The 20,418-nt window shown below is 48.9% G+C and overlaps 1 protein-coding gene across 13 annotated transcripts in view; it reads right to left on the bottom strand.

Moving 5' to 3' along the window:
* Nucleotides 1-20,418, bottom strand: part of LOC128343637 (protein unc-13 homolog A-like) — a 119,592-nt gene that overhangs the window by 72,214 nt on the left and 26,960 nt on the right. For 9 of the 13 annotated variants that reach the window (XM_053293059.1, XM_053293063.1, XM_053293065.1 and 6 more), the window contains exons 4-14: nucleotides 19,703-19,820; nucleotides 19,328-19,451; nucleotides 17,972-18,045; nucleotides 17,130-17,184; nucleotides 16,034-16,069; nucleotides 14,324-14,534; nucleotides 12,595-12,720; nucleotides 8,002-8,913; nucleotides 4,428-4,521; nucleotides 3,267-3,316; nucleotides 613-703 (exon numbers count right to left, since the gene is read on the bottom strand). In XM_053293059.1, the coding sequence (XP_053149034.1) occupies nucleotides 613-703; nucleotides 3,267-3,316; nucleotides 4,428-4,521; nucleotides 8,002-8,913; nucleotides 12,595-12,720; nucleotides 14,324-14,534; nucleotides 16,034-16,069; nucleotides 17,130-17,184; nucleotides 17,972-18,045; nucleotides 19,328-19,451; nucleotides 19,703-19,820 (1,891 nt within the window). Of the gene's footprint in view, nucleotides 1-612; nucleotides 704-3,266; nucleotides 3,317-4,427; nucleotides 4,522-8,001; nucleotides 8,914-10,896; nucleotides 11,003-12,594; nucleotides 12,721-14,323; nucleotides 14,535-16,033; nucleotides 16,070-17,129; nucleotides 17,185-17,971; nucleotides 18,046-19,327; nucleotides 19,452-19,702; nucleotides 19,821-20,418 lie in introns of those variants that run through there. The other 4 variants (XM_053293067.1, XM_053293061.1, XM_053293069.1 and 1 more) reach the window with 4 other exon arrangements.

The following is a 20,418-nucleotide window of genomic DNA, read 5'->3' as shown; positions in this document are numbered from 1 at the left end:
ACGGTGCACTATATGGGTGGCACTATAGCCTATCACCGTCTTCGTCTTCCTGTACCAAGTGGGGGGTTGGACTAGAAGACCTCCAAGGGACCCCCACCTCAAAAAAATGTAGGGTTCTAGGCCTGAATCTGTCTATGCTCCAAGGCAATATTTTTGTCAATTAACAGGACTAGTGAGATGAGAGTTGGGTGTGGTGGAACAAGGCACCTCTGGAGCCCACAGCGCGTCTCTGCATAAATTACAGAGAGAGACACTTTGCGCCCAGACACACCACCCGGCAAGGAGAATTTTAGAAGCAACACTACTTGGGGCAGGATCAAAGTAATGTTTTCCTGATTCCACCCCACCCACCACTGGGCCTTGCCCTTCTCGATAGGGTGGGCCTATCCACGGCTGTTCATCAGGATAGCTACACAGAAACTCCATGCACAGGAGCAATGTTACCAAATGCTAGGGACAAACCATAGTGGAGGGCTGTCTTCCTAAGCCCTGAAGGACACTAGTCAGCAGCTGATCACACCAGTCTGACTGAGCTCCTAAGAGGTGCTGCGGACATGGGCGGTGGGGGAAAGGGGAACCCACAGGGTGCTTTCTCTTTAACCTTGTTCTCACCAGATCGCTGATGACTAGCGGAAGAGATTTACGTCCAGGCCTAATGTCGGGCATGCTGTCAATGCAGCGCAGGAACTTGACCGCCGCTCCCCTGAGGGACAACGTACACAGCCAAAACAGCGTCATAGAGAAGAGAACAGAAGAAGGAAACAAAACAGAAGCAGCTATATTAGCGAAGCGAAGCAGATGCAACTCAATGAGGCTGGCGCGCTGGACCTGGGGTTAATGGAGGACGGGAACCTTATCTACCCCACTACCCACTGTATGTTTTCAGGCTCCGTAAATAAATAAATAAATAAATAAATAAATAAATAGCTGGTATATCTCCGGTCAGAAGATCTGGTCTTGTGGTAGCAAGCATGAATTGTCCCCTTTGCTAAGCAGGGATCACTCTGGTTTGCATTTCAACGGGAGACGACATGTGTGAGCATTGGAAAATATGCCCCTTAGGGGATGGCCGTTCTGGGAAGAGCACCTGTCTGCTTGCATGCAGAAGGTTCCAAGTTCCCTCACTGGCAGCATCTCTAGATAGGGCTGAGAGGGACTCCTGCCTGCAGCTTTGGAGAAGCCGCTGCCAGTCTGGGTAGACAATACTGGGCTAGATGGACCAATGGCCTGACTCGGTAGAAGGCAGCTTCCTATGTTCCTCTCACCAATTATTTGCTTGGAACAAAATTAGGAGACACTTTGATCACTTCCCCTGAAGAGAGGGAAAGCAGGGTACACCTTTTAACATAAGAACAGCCCTGCTGGATCAGGCCCAAGGCCAATCTAGTCCAGCATCCTGTTTCGCACAGCGGCCCACCAGATGCCGCTGGAAGCCACAGGCAGGAGTTGAGGGCATGCCCTCCCTCCTGCTGTTACTCCCCCGCAACTGGTACTCAGAGGCATCCTGCCTTTGAGGCTGGAGGTGGCCCACAGCCCTCCAACTAGTCGCCGATGACAGACCTCTCCTCCATGAAGTGATCCAAACCCCTCTTAAAGCCATCCAGGTTGTTGACTTGGGGTAAGTAAATCCGCTATAATCTCCTTTTTGCAGTGTCACCATGACAGTTGATATTGGACTGAAAAGCTGTGAGAAGCAGTTGTCCTTGTGGGTAATAATAACAGTAAAGACAAGAATTGCATTTTTAAATTCCCTTTGCTGGGGCCGCCTTGGAGTGGGGGACGACCCTCAAACACGTAGGATCAAATGATGTATTTAAAGTTACAGCTAGCTGGGCCTGAGTTAATGTTGCTTAGCCTGAGTCAAGGTGAGAAGTTAGTGGCTGAGGTCCAGGGTGCCTTTGAAACTCATTGCCACTGCGGTATACCAACTCTTATGATACAACATGTTACATATGGTACAGAGGAAGATGCCTTATATAGAATCAGACCATTGGTCCATCTAGCTCGTTGTTATCTACACTGTCCGGCAGTGGCTCTCTAGGGTTTCAGGCTCGGGGGTCTTTCCCAGACCTATATGGAGATGCTGCCAGGGATTGAATCTGGGACCTTCTGCATCCAAAGCAGATCCAAAGATTGAATCTGGGACCTTCTGCATCCAAAGCAGATCCAAAGCTATGGTCCCATACTCAACTATGGTTCCATCCCCAACGTATTTATAATTATTCTGACAGTGTTATTAAATATTACATCTGGTGAGCAAAGGCATTAACCTTTTTTTAAAGGTTTAAAAGTCAGGGTTTTGTTTTTAAATTGAAATTGGATCCAGCTTTTCCAACATTGTCAGACTTTGGATTGGTGAGAAGTGATGGTTTCAGCTCTAGCTTTGGAGGGGGAAAAAATAAATCTATCTATCTATCTATCTATCTATCTATCTATCTATGTGACTCCTTCCTCCATTAACCCAGCAGGACCCATAGCTAAATTCCGGTGGTCCAGAGCAGAGAAAGCTAGCAGCTGCTGAAGAGAACGAGAGAGAAAGAGCAGAAAGACATTAGGAGAAACCTCACCAAATCACTAACTAGGGGGATGGGTTTTCTCTTGCGAATGTCTGGCATACTATCAATAATGATCAACCCGCCACCAGGCCTGGAAAAAAGACAAAAAGAGTCAAAGAAAGAAAGAGAAGGAGACGGGAATGGGAAGGAGATGGGGGTTTGGACTGTATACCTTAAAAAAAAAAATCAAAAGTGCCACATGAACATAGATGCATGTATCTGTTTCTTTGTTCATTCATTTAATTATTAACCTTTTAAAAAGGACACTTTTTAAAAAGTGCAACACCCTTCTGAGGATTATGGGCAGAGGTTTATCGGTGACATCCAAGGCACTAGCCAATTGGCACTGCACACAGCTGGCTTCCATATTTGTACTGAATTCAGTGTGGGTAGTTCCAGAGTGGCCCTGATGCTCTAAAAATGCTATATCCACGCTTCAGCTCTCTGAGAAAACTATTTCTCTCCAGCTGGGGCTCAGTCCTCTAAAGTAAGAGGTGTAGAGGCCAAAGGCTGTCTGGAAGTTACATACAGACGCTGAAACAGAATTTTGCAAAATTTCAAAAGGCAACACATTTTGGAAAAGCGGTTCTGAAGTCAGAATTTTACCTTGCTGTTTGAACATTAGAATTGCAGCCATCTATTTATCAAAGTAACCCACAGTCTGTCTCAAGATGTTTACTTTTCTAAGCCACACTTGGGACCATCACTTACCCGCCTTTGAACCACAGAGATTTCGATTCCCCAGATCCTTCACCTCGGGCCTGAGAGACAGAAAATACCAAAATTAATGGTGCCCCTATAACAACAACAACAATAATAGAAATGATGATGATGATGACTTCATTTGTTAGCCGTCCCATAACAAACAAATTGTTCTCTGGGCAGCTCACAATAAGACAGTGGTAAAAAAACAACCAATAAAGAGACATAAAGCAAGATGAAAATATTACAATATAAAATACAGAATACAATACAAAACATTAAAATTAAAAACAAACAAACAACTCATCACGATCATCATCATCACTCAGTACAGGTCCCTGCCTCCAAGGAGCCTGCAGTCTAAAACAAGATCATGGGCAATGTTTGGGAGAGAGTAGCCATTTGTAAGCCGGGCTCCGAAGGCTAAGGATTCTGACATTCCCCAGGACAGACCGAGAAGGCTGGAGAAGGTCATGGGGTCACTACACCGACCACACTGCAAACAGCTGCTGGTGATTCAGTCAACAGCTGCACACACTTACCGGAGCTTACGGTGCAACCCAGACAGAGAGACGTAGAGACAAGGGTGGTGGCGAAGCGAAACAACTGAAAAGTGACGTTCGGGGAGGGGGGTCCCAGGAGGGGCAGAACGGGGGTCAAAAGAAAACGTAAAAAGATGGCGGATGGTGTCTAGAAACAAAACGAAACAAAAATTATATACCGTCAACTCAATTCACGGGGAAGAGGTACACAGCCGGAGGGTCGCGGGGTTGGAGAGGAAGGGGATGCAAACTCAAAATCGACTCCAGCAGGACAATAATTGGCAGAGAGGGGTGTGCGTGGGTAAGATGCACGACTGGGGAGTAATTCAAGTTTCAGAAGCGTTCCTAATCAGGGGTCAATGTCGTGGGCAAAAGAGGTTTCTACCTCAGGGGAGGAGTCTAAATCTCCCTTCGTTGATTTTTCCAAAGATAGCGGGAGTGAGTCGGGGCAGTGTTCCCTGTAACAAGGATTCCCAGATATCGTTGACTACAACTCCCATAGCCCCTGGCTGCAATGGCCAAAGGCCACTGCAGCTGGGGATTATAGGAGTAGTAGTCAACAACATCTGAGAAACCCTGTAACAGGGAACACTCGTCTCAGGGTGGGATGGGGATCAAAGACACTTGCCTCTTGGAGTTGCATACAGACTTTGTTGAATGCCCGTAGCCAGTTGGCCTTTGCCCGTGCTTTAGGGTCCACGACCTCTGCTTCTTCTTTCTCCCTGTAACCAGAACGCCAAGATAAGGCACTGTAGGCAATCACTCCATAAAGTAAAGTTGTGCCGTCGAGTCGGTGTCAACTCCTGGTGCCCACAAAGCCCTGTGGTTGTCTTTGGTAGAATACAGGAGGGGTTTACCATTACCATATCCCGCACAGTATGAGATGATGCCTTTCAACATCTTCCTATATTGCTGCTGCCCAATATAGGTGTTTCAGCGGGGATTCAAACCAGCAACCTCTTTTATTTTTATTGTATTTTAAAAAAATATTTATTTATTTAAAATATTTCTACACCGCCCAAAATTTGCATCTCTGGGCGGTTTACAATTAAAATCATTTAAAACATTAAATCAATTAACAATTAAAATCATTTAAAAGATCAAAAACATTTAAAACCCAGTATTAAAATTATGCAAAACTATCAATCTACTTAAAAGCCTGGTTGAATAAATGTGTCTTCTGTGCCTTTTTAGATGTTGGCAGAGATGGGGAGGCTCTTATTTCAACAGGGAGCACATTCCAAAAGCCAGGGGCTGCAACGGAGAAGACCCATTCCTGAGTAGCTGCCAGATGAGTTGGCGGCAACTGCAGGTGAACCTCTCTAGATGATCTTAGCAGGCGGTGGGGCTCATGGTGAAGTAGATGTTCTCTTAAATACCCAGGACCCAAGCTGTTTAAGGCTTTATAGTAATGACCAGCACCTTGTATTTTGCCTGGAAACATATCAGTAGCCAGTGCAATTCCTTCAACGCAGGAGTAATATGGTCTCTCCAAGATGACCCAGAGACCAACCTGGCTGCTGTGTTCTGAACCAAATGCAGTTTCCGGACTACATGCAAAGGTAGCCCTACATAGAGCACATTGCAGTCATCCAGCCTAGAGGTTACCAGCAAATGTACCACTGTTTTGAGGTCGTTCATCTCAAGAAATGGACGCAGCTGGAGTATCAGCTGAAGCTGATAAAAAACATCTCTGACCACTGCCTCAACCTGGGAGACCAGAGAGAGGTTTGGATCCAGAAGCACCTCCAGACTTCGTACTTGTTCCTTCTGGGGGAATGTGACCCCACACAGAACCGGCAGATCAAAATCATCTCCCGAATTTCGACCCCACATCATAAGTACCTCTGTCTTATCTGGATTCAGTCTCAGTTTGTTATCCCTCATCCAGCCCATCACCACCTCCAGGCAGGCATTTAGGGAGGTTATGCCTTCTCCTGATGATGTTGACATGGAGAAATAGATTTGGGTGTCATCAGCATATTGATAACACCCTGCACCAAATCCCCTGATGATCTTTCCCAGCGGTTTCATGTAGATGTTAAACAACATCGGAGACAATATGGAGCCCTGAGCGACACCATATGAAAGTTCAGATTTTGAAGAACAACAGTCTCCAATCAACCTACTTCACTGGAATTTGACCGTGAAGTAGGAGTGGAACCACTGCAAAGCAGTGCCTCCCAACCCCAATCCCTTCAGATGTTCCAGAAGGATACTATGGTCAATAGTATCAAAAGCCGCTGAGAGATCCAAAAGGACCAACAGAGTCACACTTCCTCTGTCAATTCCCAATTGGAGATCATCCATCAGGCCAACCAAGGCAGTCTCCACCCCATAGCCCTCCCGAAAGCCAGTCTGAAATGGGTCTAGATAATCAGTTTCCTCCAAGACCTCCCGGAGCTGGGAGGCCACCACCTTCTCAATCGCCTTGCCCAACCATGGAAGGTTGGAGACAGGCCTGTAATTATTTAACTCTGAGGGATCCAAGGCAGGCTTCTTCAGAAGGGGTCTAATGATTGCCTCCTTAAGACAAGGAGGCATGCTGCCTTCCCTCAGAGATGCATTTATAATCTCTACCAGGCCCCCTACAAAGAGCCTCCTTGCCAGATAGTATAAGCCATATCAGACAAGGATCAAGAGGGCAGGTGGTAGGCCGCACCATTCCAAGCAACTTGTCCACATCCTCAGGAGTCACAAACTGAAACTGACCCAGGGTCATCACTTAAGAGGAACTGCTGGGCACCTCGGCATCAGACTCTGTAACAATTGCGGAGTTTGAATCCAAGTTGGCCCAGATATGAGAGATTTTGTTCACAAAGTACTCATTTAAAATGTCACAGTGAGTAATTGTTGGTTTTAAGTACTGATTCAAGGGGGAAGGGGCACACATTAGCCCCTTCACGACCCTGAACAACTCTGCTGGACGTGAACTTGTGGACATGATAAGGGAAGAAAAGAATTGCTTACGTATTGCCTGAGCATAGATCTTCAAATGTGCTCTAATCTGTTGGATTTGAGTTGAGTCTTCCTCCACTTGTGCTCTAGTAATCTACCTCACTGCTTCAGCCCCCGTAGTTCTTCCGTATACCAAGGGGCCAGTTTTGAAGCGGGTCGGAGAGGACGCTTAGGAGCGATCATGTCCACTGCCCTGGTGAGTTGATTATTTCAGTTCTCCACCAGAGTGTCAACAGGGTCACCAGCAGAGCCAACACCAAATCCCTCCAAGGCTTCTTGGAATCCTATTGGATCCAGTAACCTTCTCGGGTGGACCATCCTAATGGGCCGCCCTGCCCCTGCGGAGGTGGGATGTGGTCATGAGTCCAACCTTAACCAGATGGTGGTCCGTCCATGACAAAGGGGATATCACAGGAGTCCCCACCCACGGAACACCACCCTGTTCAGAGTGAACGACCAGCAATATGTGTCAGTCCCGAGACCACCTGGGATAGGCCCATGGTCGTCATGGCTGCTATGAATGCCTGAGCCGCCCTGGACAAATTGGTCCCAAAGTGAACACCGAAGTCCCCCAGCACCACAAGCCTGGGAGACTCCAACGCCAAGCCCGAGACCAAGTACATCAGCTCAGTCAGGGACCTCTTGCTCCCTAGGCAAGTTACTTCCCTGCCGCATTGGGGAGCAGCAATATAGGAAGATGCTGAAAGGCATCATCTCATACTGGGCAGGAGATGACAATGGTAAACCCCTCCTGGGTGCTTTCCAGATTAGCAGCTCAACAGTGGCAAAATGCTTCCGTTCAGGCAAATTGCATTCAAAATGTAAATAGCAAAGCGCCAAGCAGGGGGAGCAGTCTTGTGAAAACTAACAACCTGAAAAAACCAGCAACTTTTTCACACGAGATATACATCATAGCACTATATCGCAGCGATTAAATTCGAAACAAGGCATTGGAAATGTGAACAGCACCCTGCTGTCAGCAGAGGGACTGCGGTGTCACAACGCAGGAAGTGTAGAAGCACACTTCCGAGATCCGCCGTGACCCCATTGCAGGGTGTAATCTGGAAAGCACCCTGTATTCTACCAAAATAAAACCACATGGCTCTGTGGTCACCAAGAGTTGACACCGACTTGACGGCACAACTTCACTTTATCAGTCCATAGCTAGCTATATATGTGGTTTTCAGTGCATGCAATTTGTAACAGAGATCAAACCTACCTCTCACTTCTGCTGGATCACTCACCTCTCCTCTGTCTTTGGGGGTTCTTCCTCGGGGACTTTCTCCTTGGCTGGGGTCTCTTCTGCTGGGAGTTCCTCCAGCTGGACTGCTGGAGCTTCTTCTTTTGCTTTCTCCTCCTTCGGTTCCTGCTGTTGCTGCGGCTTCGGCTGCACCTGCTGCTGCTGCTGCTGCTGCAGTTGCTGCTTCAGCTGCACTGGTGGTTGTTGCTGGGCTGCGGGCGGCTGCTGCTGCTGCTGCTGCTTCTGCTGAGCTTGCTGCTGCTGTGGCAGCTGCATTTTTTGCTGGACTTGCTGCGGGGGTTGCTGTGGTGGTTTTTGCTGTGCCTGCTGCAGGTTCTGCTGCTGCTGCTGCTGGGGCAGAGGCACCGCTTGTGGCTTCTGCTGCAGCTGCTGTGCTTGCGGCGGCTTCTGTTGCTGCAGCTGCCCCTGCTGCGGCTTCTGTTGCTGCTGCTGTTGAGCCTGTACCGGTTTCTGTTGCTGCTGCACCTGCTGAGGCTTCTGTTGCTGTTGCTGTGCTGGGGGCAGCTTTTGTTGTGGCTGCTGCTGCGTCTGTTGCAGCTTCTGCTGGGGTGCCGTGACTTGTGGAGGCTGCTGCTGCTGCTGCTGGTATGTGTCCCTGGGGTGGGGCTCAGGTTCGGGTTCCACTAGCTCATCCTCAGGATAGTATTCATCCTCACTGTAGTCCTCGTTGAATTCGTCCTCCTCCAGGGAGAGAGCGTCTTCCTCCTCCTCGTCCCAGCGCGGAGAGTCCTTGTGGTAACTGACCGAGCTGTGGCACGAGTGGTAGGAATCGCCATCCCGCTCGTCTAGCTCCGAGCCTCGCAGGCTCACGTCGTCAGGCTCAAAATCATCGCTGAGCTGCGAACTCCCCTGGCTCAGCTCTGCCGATGAGGCGTAGCGGCTACTTCCTGTGGGGCTGCAGCAGGGGGAGGTTGTGTTAGGGGGAAAAGAGAAAGCAAGGAAGGAAGGAAGGAAGGAAGGAAGGGACACATCCACAGGCACTTCTCCAAAGGCCCAGGGAGGCCACGCTGGGCCCACTGAAGGCTCCCTGCTGTAACCATCCTCACCATGGTTTTCCTTAAATGGCAGCCAGGGGTACATAGCAAGAAGGTCGATCTATGTCCACTGCAATCCCCTCCTCAGATCGTACACTCGTCCCACTCTGTCCTGCCTTCAGAACTCATGGGGTTGAGACAACACTGGGCTTATGTCTACAGATGGAAGCCATTTTGGAAGCCAGTTCCAACCGTCATGGCTTCCCCGAAAGAAGCCTGGGAACTGTTTTGGCAAGTGTGCCAAGAGACGTCTTTCAAAGGGGTCCCTAGATGGTTGCAAAGCTGTAGTTCCTTGGCAGGGAATGTGGGATCCAGCAAGACTGGTAACTGATTCTGATCGGTCTGGCAGACACACCCTTATTCTCTGCGTAGGTGAAGAGGAGGTGCGGAGGTAGATTTGCCTGATTTGCACATTATGCAAATTATACGGCAACTAATTTGCATTTTATTTATTTGACAGATCTGTATACTTTCCCCTCCTTCTCTGCCCTCCCGTGTGATCGGAGCCAGAGTAAAATCCGGGCAATCTGGGCAGCGCATTTGAAATCTGTGCAAATCTGGGTGGAATTTAGCAGCCAGGTGGAGGAGCCAAAATCCGGGGGCTACCCTAAATTCTGGGGGAAATGGCAACCCTATGTGGAGATGATAACAGCCAATTTATATGGCATACTGCAGCCACCACATAAAAGCCTGTCACACTGGCTAGGCCTGTGTAAATTCTTCGCATCCCAGGGACAACTTCGTGGCTCACACTGCGGCCGCTGCAGGGAGTGGAGGCCACACAGAGCCATTTTGAGACCGCTGTGGTGGCATTAACATGTGGACCAGGCCAAAGCCTCCATGGCAGTGGTGATCATCACGTGCTGACCAGGCCGAAGTCCGCTTTGCTTAGCGTTGCCTAGGATACAGACAGCCAGGCCCCAAGACAGGCCTGCCCACTCGGCCATGCAGCTCAGTGGCTGAAAGTGACTTTAGAAAGTGACTCTTTATCAAAGCCTATAGGATATTGGGGCGTTAATCAATAAATCGGCAATAAATAATCCCTGCATCTCTCAGTCTAAACTACCTCTCAGGGCTATAGCGAAGATTAAATGGGTGGGGGGGAAGGATCTAGAACAGGGGTTCTCACCTTGTGGTACTCCAGACGTTGCAGAACTACAACTCCCATCACTCCCAGCTACAATGTATCGTGGCAGGGGAAGATGGGAGTTGTAGTTCAGCAACTTCTGGAGTACCAGAGGTTAGGCTTGCCATATTCCGGCTTTCCAAATCCGGGTGCCTAATTTGCATATTATGTAAATTGGCTTGAAAATAATTTCTGAGCAGACTAGGGGCTGCACGTTTTGCTCCATAACTCTACTTCTACAAGGGCTAGAGCTTAGCTTTTTTCTTTGTTTTTAATGAAAGCTGAAATCTGGGCAAATCTGGGTGGGCTAAGCCATCTGGGTGAGATGCTTAAAATCTAGGTGAAACCCGGAATTCCGGGGAACGTGGCAAATCGACAGAGGTTGGGAATCCCTGATCTCCTTAGAAGCCAAATATGTCTACCTGAGGGACAGTTTCCTCCAACACAGAAGGAAAAGGGGAATCTAAAGCACCCCTAAATCTAAAGAGCATTCAAATCTAAAGAACGCCTTACTGGAAACCACGGGCATAATTGGGGCATGGCTAGAATCCAGTCTGCTCCTCACCACTCCATCCTCAAAGGATCTTCCAGTAAAACCAATTGCTAACTGGTGGTTAAATATGCTGGCCAGCCCTAAATTGGGTCCTTTCACCCACACACACACACAATCCGTGAGCACAGAGGAGACCAGCCCACTACCAACAGACCCCGAACGCACCCCGTTCTCATGGCCACCCCATCATATCGACCCTCAGCGGCACCATAGAGTTGGGCGAATCACTACAGCGAGCTGCACAAAGAAACAGCAGCCATGGACACAAAAACACGGGCACACACACACACAGCTCTGCCCTACATATGCCCCTGTTCCTTTAAGCAGGCCTGCTCAACTTAGCCCCCCCCCCAGCTGTTTTTGGACTGCAACTCCCATAATCCCTAGCCACAGTGGCCAATAGTCGGGGCTTATGGGAGTTGTAGGCTGACATCTGGAGGAGGGCTGGAGCTGAGTAGCCTTGCTTTAGAGAGACCTCAGTCCTAGACAGTGCTCAATGATAGCATTAGAAGTGGATGACCCCACCTGGCTGGAAACCATGGGCGTAACTGGGGCATGGGCGTGAAGGGAGGACTAACCTACACATGCTCAGAGGCACTCTTCTCTCCCACATTCGGCGTCGGGGGATAGTCTCCAAGTGGAAACTGGGTCATTCCAGGGCTGTGACATCAGTTTGTGAAAAGGGAGGGCCATACAGAGGGGTACACAGCACGGCAGCAGGAGTACTCGCTGTGGGTGGAGCGGGGGACACATTTCGGTTCTAGGAGAAATACTACAGCAGATTCACTAGACAACCTCTGAGCAAGTGCAGAGGGCTACGGGAAGCACATGCAGACATGATGCAGGACAGACCTGGGTTAGACCGAAACCACACCTCCAGCCAGGGAGAGCCCCCTCACGCAGCTGTAAGGGTGCCCATCTGATTGGCCTCAGGCCTGGCGGTAAGTGAGAGAGGCCACAAGCTCTAGAAAGTGTGAGAGGAGCAGCATTTTGGAGACTTCGGAGCCCGGCTAAAGTGTTGGGCCAGAGCAAGATAAGGAGAGCAGGTGGTGGGGCCGGGAAAGGGAAACTGAGGCAGGGATGTGGGGCTGGCAGAGAATCTATGAACATTTCCACCTCTTTGGATTTAGACTAACCTTTGGGTGCAGGTCTCCAGAGCTTTATAATATGCTGCGATTGTAATCGACTGAGGCAATTTTTCGCATGTCTGTGTGTTTGTATGTATATATATCAGGCGGTATATAAACATCATAAATAAGTAATAAAATAAATAAATGTATCTGTGCATGGCCTGCTTATCTCCTCCTCTAAGGAATTGGCAATCGCCTCGTTTAGAGAGGAGATGTTGCATGGAATTGTCTCCTACTCAAAAAATAGTTCTGAATTGTCAAATGAGAAAGAGAGAGAGAGAGAGCTCCAAGCTGCCAGGAAATCACACCCTGTCCCCATCAATCAGCCTTCCGATGTGTTGGGACTGCTTGAAGGTCCTCGATAACAAGAGGAAAGCACTCTGCACATGCCCCAGGGACACTGAAATATATTGGCATGGGGAAATGGTCCAGAAGGAAGCAAAGTCCGCCTTGGGATTGTTTTAATGGAACCACCTTGGGATTGTTTTAATGAAAGGCGGTATATAAATGTAGCAATAAATAAATATAACAATAAATAAATAAAGTCCTGGGTTCAAATTCAGCATGCTTTGAGAATTTTTTTTTTAAACCGGGGATAGGTAATAGTGGCTGCCACAGCTGGAGGGATGCTAACGGCCTAACCCAGGTTGCAAAACCAAGAACCACGTTACTCTGCAAAAGGCACATGGCGAAAAGACAAGAGAGAGAGAGAGAGAGAGAGAGAGAGACCCACCTATCAGATAGGTCTAGGGAACGCCTGCTCTCGAGGGAGGGCTGGCGGCTTGTGCGCCTACTTGACTCGGAAGCGGACTCAGCGTCGCTGCGCCCGTTCGCGGCAGATTCTACGCTACCATAGCGTCTGCCGGAGGGGGGGAAGAGGAAGACGGTCAGCATATGAGAGGCATTACATCCGCTGGACAGAAAAGACACCTCCCACGGGGTCCAGAAACCGCTCCAGACACCAGCAGTGGGGAAAGGGAGAGGGAGAGAGGGGGAAGCCCAGGTCTGGCACTCCTGGAGCACAGAGCTAGACTTTCAAGTAAGACACATGATGGAATCCTGCTGGGACTATACCACCTCAGACTATATCACCTCAGACTACTGGCAGGGTGGGCAGGGATGGCATGTTTCAAAAGAGTAGGAAATTGTTGTTGTTGTTGTTGTTGTTGTTAATAATAATAATTTCAGCCATCCCAGGTCCTTGGGAAGGACTCGAAGTCTGGATAAAACAAACCAGTCAATAACACCTGTCTGACTGTGTAAATAAATAAATAAATAAATAAATAAATAAATAAATAAAATAAGGACTCGATGTCTGGATAAAACAAACCAGTCAATTACACCTGTCTGACTGTGTAAACAAGAAATAATAATTCAATTTCTATACCACCCTTCCAAAAATGGTTCAGGGCGGTTTACACAGAGAAATAATAAATAAATAAGATGGATCCCTGTCCCCAAAGGGCTCATCACATTCTAAAAAGAAACGTAAGATAGACACCAGCAACAGCCACTGGAGGTCCTGTGCTGGGGGTGGATAGGGCCAGTTGCTCTCCCCCTGCTTAATAAAGAGAATCACCACATTAAAAGGTGCCTCTTTGCCCAGTTAGCAGGGGTTTTACCCTGTGTTCCTTTCCTTTTAAAAAAAGAGAAATCCAAGATGGCTCCCAAGACAGGACAATCATATCGTGGCTAAAAACCCATCATGTTTTTGCATGTGGCAATCTGTGATGACTCTGCAGTGAGTGCTATCAGGTGCCGCTGTAATGCCCATGATTTAAGGCTGACATTTTTTAGCATGCATTTTGATTAGGGATAAGGAACTGGACATCTGGGAACTGAAGAAGGGATGCTGGAGCACCACAAAGTTTGGACAGCTAAGAGGGCAGGGAGTCAGCACCTTGGCTGAGCAGGATCACAGGAGCTGGGTAAGGCAACACCAACAGAATGTTGCTCCAGCAGCTTCCTGCATTCTTGCAGTTGCTGCTTAGGCAGAGGAAACTGGCTCCTCCCCTTCCGTTGGGAAGGCTCTATGCCTTAAAGGGGTCTTGCTTTATTGCTTAAGAACATAAAACAGCCCTGCTGGATCAGGCCCAAGGCCTATTTAGTGCTTAGGTGCTGGGGACTTCTACTGGGACTAGCAGATCTTTAGGGAACTCCTTTGAGTTGGGGGATGAAGGTGGGGCTTTGGGTTTGGTGGAGGTGTTAGCCCAGGCTCCCCTATTTCTCCTGGTATGGTGGGTTCCAGTTGCACGGGGTCATGTTGGGGCAGGGTCCTAGGTTCTCCCCACCTGGTCTCATCCTCAGAACTGTCTGCCTGGCGCCCCGATTGGAGAGGGGGGGCGGTGTCCTGGAACCAGGGTTATGGCAACCACCTACTGTACCAAGCCAACCATCTGCTAACTCTCACCAGATCCTTCCCTCTACAGGCCACGAGCTGAGAAGGTCTCTGCCCACTCTACCTGATTGGATGATGATCAGAGTAGTCCATCTCATAGCTCTGCATGGAGTCCGTGTAGGAGTCCCGGGACGCTCGCTGCTGGTGGCGCATGGGGTACTGGTGAACCGAGGCATTGGGCTGGGAGGTGGTATAGTAGGGGGGCGGGATACTGTTGCTGGTCTCGCTCCGGTAATCACTGTCCCGGTCGTCCACGGTGCTGTCGGGGTCATCGTCTGGAAACAAAAAAAAAGGGGGTCCGACAGACCACGGGAGGTGAAACGATGAAGTCGCAACATGGCAGTCATTATAGTGAGGGGGTGTGTGGGGACGGTATAGGAAGGGCCTGTACTCCAAGGACCCCGTGTGGGTGATCAATGCTTCCCTGTACGCCTAGCAGACTGGATGTATCTCTACCCTGGCGGAAGCCCTATCAGCACAGACCAGGCCACTGGAGCTTGAAGAGTGGGGCAGGTTTGGTCCTCTCTGCAGCAACAGCCCTATAGCCAGCATTTCTCATTAAATTTCAAATTTTTCATTGCCCATAAACATGAATGGTAACCATTCACTTACATATGAAGGTGACTAGCGTGCTTAATGTACCTCGATGCTGTAGGGATAAAGCCAATACGGGACCCAGGTTCAAAATGCCCACCCAGCTATGAAACTCACTGGGTGACTTGGCCAGTCCCTTCTCTTGGCCTAACCTACCTCACAGGGTTGTTGTGAAGATAAAATGGTGGGAGGAGTTACGTACACTGTCGTGAGTTTCTTGGAAAAAGAGCAGGATAAGAATGAATGAATGAATGAATGAATGAATGAATGAATGAAAGGCGACAGTTTGGTGTACAGTAGGGGGCAGCAAAGGAAAAACAGATACAGCTGAGGCACAGAAGATGGAATTTTGGATTTATGGGAATCAGAGGAGCAAAGAGAATGAGAAGAGAGGTGAAAAAAAAAGAGAAGACCAGGTAGATAAGTGGTAAGCAAGACGACAAAGGCATTTTAAACATCAGTTGAAGTCATTCAGATAGAATACAAGGATGGAGGAAGATTGAGTTGATGTGGAGAAAGAAAAGGAGGAGAAACATGATCAGAATGACGGGCAGAACAAATGGATGGGAAGCTTGACTGCACAGGCCACATAAGGTGCATGTCCTACGTCCTGGCGGTAAATTCTATGGAGTGGAAAGGGAAGGGGGGGACAGTAGGTTGTACACAAGGGGTACAGATTGGAGACTGGAGAACCCCCTTGGCATGCGAACGTATCCCCATTGTTTCTTTGGGAGCAAAGGTAAAATCTGCCACTTTATGTAGCTGTATAGTTACTTCTGTATCTATAATAACCCCTGCTCTTTCCCCACAAAGCTGGGTCCCCTTTAATGTTAAAAACAAGCAAACAGAAACAAAAACTAGCAGAGTGCAGCCTTCTTTTCAGCTACCAGTTTGAATCAACTACCCATCTTAAGTCTGAATGAGAATAGGGCCATGCTGAACGCTTCACTTTTGGAGGTGACTGCGTTCAATGAACAGCTCCCTTCCTTTCTGGGTTTTGGTGCCCTTGCAAAATCCGTTTGCTTTTTCATGGAATTTGCCCTCCCTCTTGGTTACTCTCAGGACTGCCACAGTGCAGTCAAATTGGATTGACTTTGCAGCGTTGAGAAGAAGGCCATATTGCAGGGAAGGCGGAACCTGTGAACCGAACTCCAGGCAGGAGAGGAACTTGCATACTTACTTTGTTGATCTCCCCAGCCAAAATAATTCCAGTTGCCTACAAAGAAAACCAAGAAGACATGTCCCTTTAAGAGACAGGCCACCTCTAAACACAGTCAGTACTTTTTAGCCCTAGAAGGATTAGGGAGGATGACACCTCGCAGTTGGATAAATCCTAGAAGCTCACAGGCAGGGTATGAAGGGAACACTCCTTCCCTGTCATTTCTTCCTAGTGCCTGGTCCAGAGAGATAGACTCCCTTTGAACATGGAGGTTCCATTTTGCTCTCATAGCTGCCACTGACAGACCTGCTGGTGGGCTTCCCAGCGGCAACTGGTTGGCTACTGTTGAAACACAACTGGCCCAGGCCAACAGGCCTCTCCTTAGGATAGCTCAATGGAGCCTTCATGTTGACCAGCACTCTACCTCTGAATACCAGACGTTGGGTGACGACTGCTGCTATCACGGTCTGCGTGTGAGCTTCTCAGAGGCACCTGGTTGGCCGCTGCTGAAAACAGCATGGACTAGCTTGACCCATATTCTGATCGTCCATCGCTATTTGGAGGATCATAAGAGCATCTCATGTTGTATTCCAATGCTTTGCTTGTCAGGTTAAAAGAAGGTGCTGCCAACTTTTCTGGCAGCACCAGCAGCATCGGATCATTACAGAGGCCACTGCGAAAAAGGGCATTCCCTCCCTTAACCATCTCTGGCACTCCCCTCAGCCTTTCTGCATCTGCACACAACAACCCCTCCTCATCAACTGATCTTCTCTCCACCCAAACCTGTCCAAGACTTTGCGAGAGGAAGTGGGAGACAGAGGGGGATGGAGGGAGGGGTGGGAAGACACAGAGGGAAGGACTGAGAAGAAAAGGCGAGGCTTCTATTGGCCAGAATATCAGCTCCGTCTCTGGCCATCCCATGAAGCCCTGCTAAAGAGCCTGAGGGAGACCCAACTCCTTAAGACTCCGGCCAAAGTGGGGACATTTCACAGCAAGCCCGCAGTGTGTAGGGGCAGCCCTCAGGCGTCCCCTAAGTTGCAAAGGGGGCTTTGGGGGGAAGAGGGGCTGTATGGATGAGATTCAAGAGTGAGTTTTAAAAAGAACCAAACAGACTTACAACATTGTGACCCGTGCACCGGAAGCGGCTTCTCTTGTTCCTCCCGGAAAGAATACTGTTTTGGGGTGGGGGAAGGAAAGAGGAAAGTTGTGACCGGGTTAATCAACACTCAGAAAAGCATGTTGCAATTAAAATTGGGAATATGCCAAGTGAAACCAAGATTAATACTTGCATTATCCCTATTTTAAATAATACAAATACTAATAATTACTCGTGTATGAAATTCACTGCAATAAAATGTTAATAGCAATAGCAATAGCACTTACATTTATATACCGCTCTATAGCCGGAGCTCTCTAAGCGGTTTACAATGATTTAGCATATTGCCCCCCAACATTCTGGGTACTCCTTTTACCGACCTCGGAAGGATGGAAGGCTGAGTCAACCTTGAGCCCCTGGTCAGGATCGAACTTGTAACCTTCTGGTTACAGGGCGGCAGTTTTACCACTGCGGCACCAGGGGCTCCCACCACAAAAAGCACAACTGTAAGAGACCACACAAAAAGTATTTTCATGCCCTCATCTGTACAAAGCACATTTTGTCTGCTTTGTTAAAGTGTTTAATTAGCGTCCTTGTGCACATCCTCAATGTGACGGGAGAAAGGCATGAATAAATCAAAAGTGGCAGGAAAACGTGCATGCACCACGCTCTGTACACAATCTGGGAATGGAAAAGAAGCAGAGAAGGATTCCTCATGCATCAGTTTTCATGTTGGGGTAAAAACCTCATAATCGGGAATTCCAAAATCCGGGCTGGGGTGGGGGATGAGAATTTTGAAAGCACCCCTACTTAAAATCGGGTAGATTCCACGTCTTTAAAATAATGTACTTCTCTCCACTTACATCATCCTGATCTCGCATGGCATTAAGTTGTTCTAGCTTCTTAGCCCAATAACGGGCTTCTTCCTCAGGAATATCTGCACAGGAAGAGAAAGATTCGCCAGTTGATACAATTTGCAGAATCCCATGGTAAAGTGCATTTGGGACAATACCACTTCAGGCTAGATGTGGGGGTGTTGTATGTTTGAATAGTCCTCTGTGTTAATTTGCCTCCAATCACATTTTTAAAAACAACATCGTGTCACTGAATGAGGTGAAAATCAGCTGGAAGAGTCCCAAGCTGGTAAAAGGGATTGTACCATATCAGGTTTCAGGTGTAGGATTACATTTTTTAATGTCCCTACCTAATGGCTCAGAGGGGAAATGACTTGACTAGCAAGCCAGAAGTTGCTGGTTCGAATTCCTGCTGGTATGTTTCCTAGACTACGGGAAACACCTATATCAGACAGCAGCCATATAGGAAGACTCTGACAGGCATCATCTCATACTGCACAGGAGATGGCAATGGTAAACCCCTCCGGCATTGTACCAAAGAAAACCACAGGGCTCTGTGGTCTCCAGGAGTCAACACCGACTTGACGGCACATTTCCAGAGTCCATCCCTGCTGTACAAGTTCGCAGACTCTCATAGTTTATGTTTTTTTTAATGTAGAGGAATACTCAAAAATGGCACCCCCCAGATGCTAATCTGAAGTGGTCCTAGCATCTAGAAAAGGTTTTCCCACTTGAGTCCTGAGCTAGCCAAGTGATGTGCAAACAAGCAGATACTATCGGCCTAGTTTTCACAGAGGACGTCTGGGAGTTACCAGTTTACAAAACCCATGGGTTGGAGTGGACCAGAGTGTTTCCTTCATAACCAGCGTGGTTATGTTATGTTAGGAGCCAGCGTGGTGTAGTGGTTAGAGTGCTGGACTAGGACCGGAGAGACCCGAGTTCAAATCCCCATTCAGCCATGATACTAGTTGGGTGACTCTGGGCTGGTCACTTCTCTCTCAGCTGAACCTACTTCGCAGGGTTGTTGTGAGGAGAAACTCACGTATGTAGTACAACGCTCTGGGCTCCTTGGAGGAAGAGCGGGATATAAATGTAATAAAATAAAATAAAATAAAATAAAATAAAATAAAATAAAATAATAACACCAACCACGGTTCCGTAATGCCATGATTATTCGGCCAGTTGTGTGGACCGACAGAAGTGCATTTACACTGTTGCACGAAAAGCCTGCAGCAACGTCTGCACAATGAGCATTCTGCAACCTGAATATATTATGCAAATAGGCCTCGCCCCCTCCCCTCACCCCCAATTCAGCTTGGTGTGGCCCAAAACCGTTGCCTCTCCCCGACACACCAGCAGCCGTACCGAGGGGTAGCTCAAAGCGGGTGTCCAGGAGGATGCGATGGAAGGTAGGGTCCTTGGTCCCAGAGATCTCGTTGTCAGTCATGATGACGTGAGAATCGAGGGTGAGCCACTCCCCGGGGCCCTCCTGGGAGGGACAAGGAGAGAGAGAAGATATTTTTTTTTCCTGTTCAGGAGTCCCCCCAGACATTTTAGCCTTTCCACATAGGGAAGCTGCACCTCCTGCTCCTTGATCTTTGGGGTCACCTTTTCCAGCTCCAACTCATCAATATGGTCTTTGAGACGTGGGTCAGCGAACCATCCGCTCCACCCCCCTTCTCACTGAGCTGGCCAGGGGAGCGTGGCTCTCTCGCCCCAGTGCCTCCGTTTCATACGTACCTCATTAGACTGGCGGATGGTGCGTAGCGGGATCCAAACCGTCCCCACCATGGTGTCCCAGATGAGACCTTTGTTCCAGACTTCCACGGTCAGCCCTAAGTCCAAGCGGTTGATTTCACTGCAACACACACACATATTGATCAGGCAGTGTGGAGCCAGACCGGACGTGACCCGTAAGAAACATGCCCCGCTATGTCCCCCACTGGAGTCTTTTACAAGATTTGCCATGGCTGGGTTCCAACGTAGCACGGAACCGCGGTTCTGGGTTCAGACATAGCATGGACCCGCAGTTCTGCACCCGCCCCGCGCTCTCCCATCTGCATTCGGACGCTGGGGAGGGGGGCCTCTCTGCAGTCAGCGAGGCTGCAGGGAGGTGGGGGAGCTGGCTGTCCGGGCTTCCTTCTTGACAGGACAGGACAGCCCACACAGCCAATCAGGCAGCACAGCCCGCACAGGGCAGGGCAGTCCACACAGCCAATTGGGCCGCAGTGAGAGAGGAGCTCCCGCCCTCAACTCCGGTCCCATCGGGCCCTAACTGTGGTGCCAGCGTTCGAACACAGCACTGGCACCACAGAAATGGGCTTCCTGGCAGCAAAACTCTACTCTGACTGAAGGCTCAGAGTGGAGTTTTGCAAGGGAAACCATGGGTTGCTTTCCCCCGCAAACTCCATTTCCATGAGTTTGGACATTCGGGTTAGGAAACCGGAGGTGAAGAG

This window comes from Hemicordylus capensis, chromosome 2 (genome assembly GCF_027244095.1).
Source record: "Hemicordylus capensis ecotype Gifberg chromosome 2, rHemCap1.1.pri, whole genome shotgun sequence".
NCBI classification, from domain to species: domain Eukaryota; kingdom Metazoa; phylum Chordata; class Lepidosauria; order Squamata; family Cordylidae; genus Hemicordylus; species Hemicordylus capensis.
This window is presented reverse-complemented; position numbering and strand designations above follow the sequence as displayed.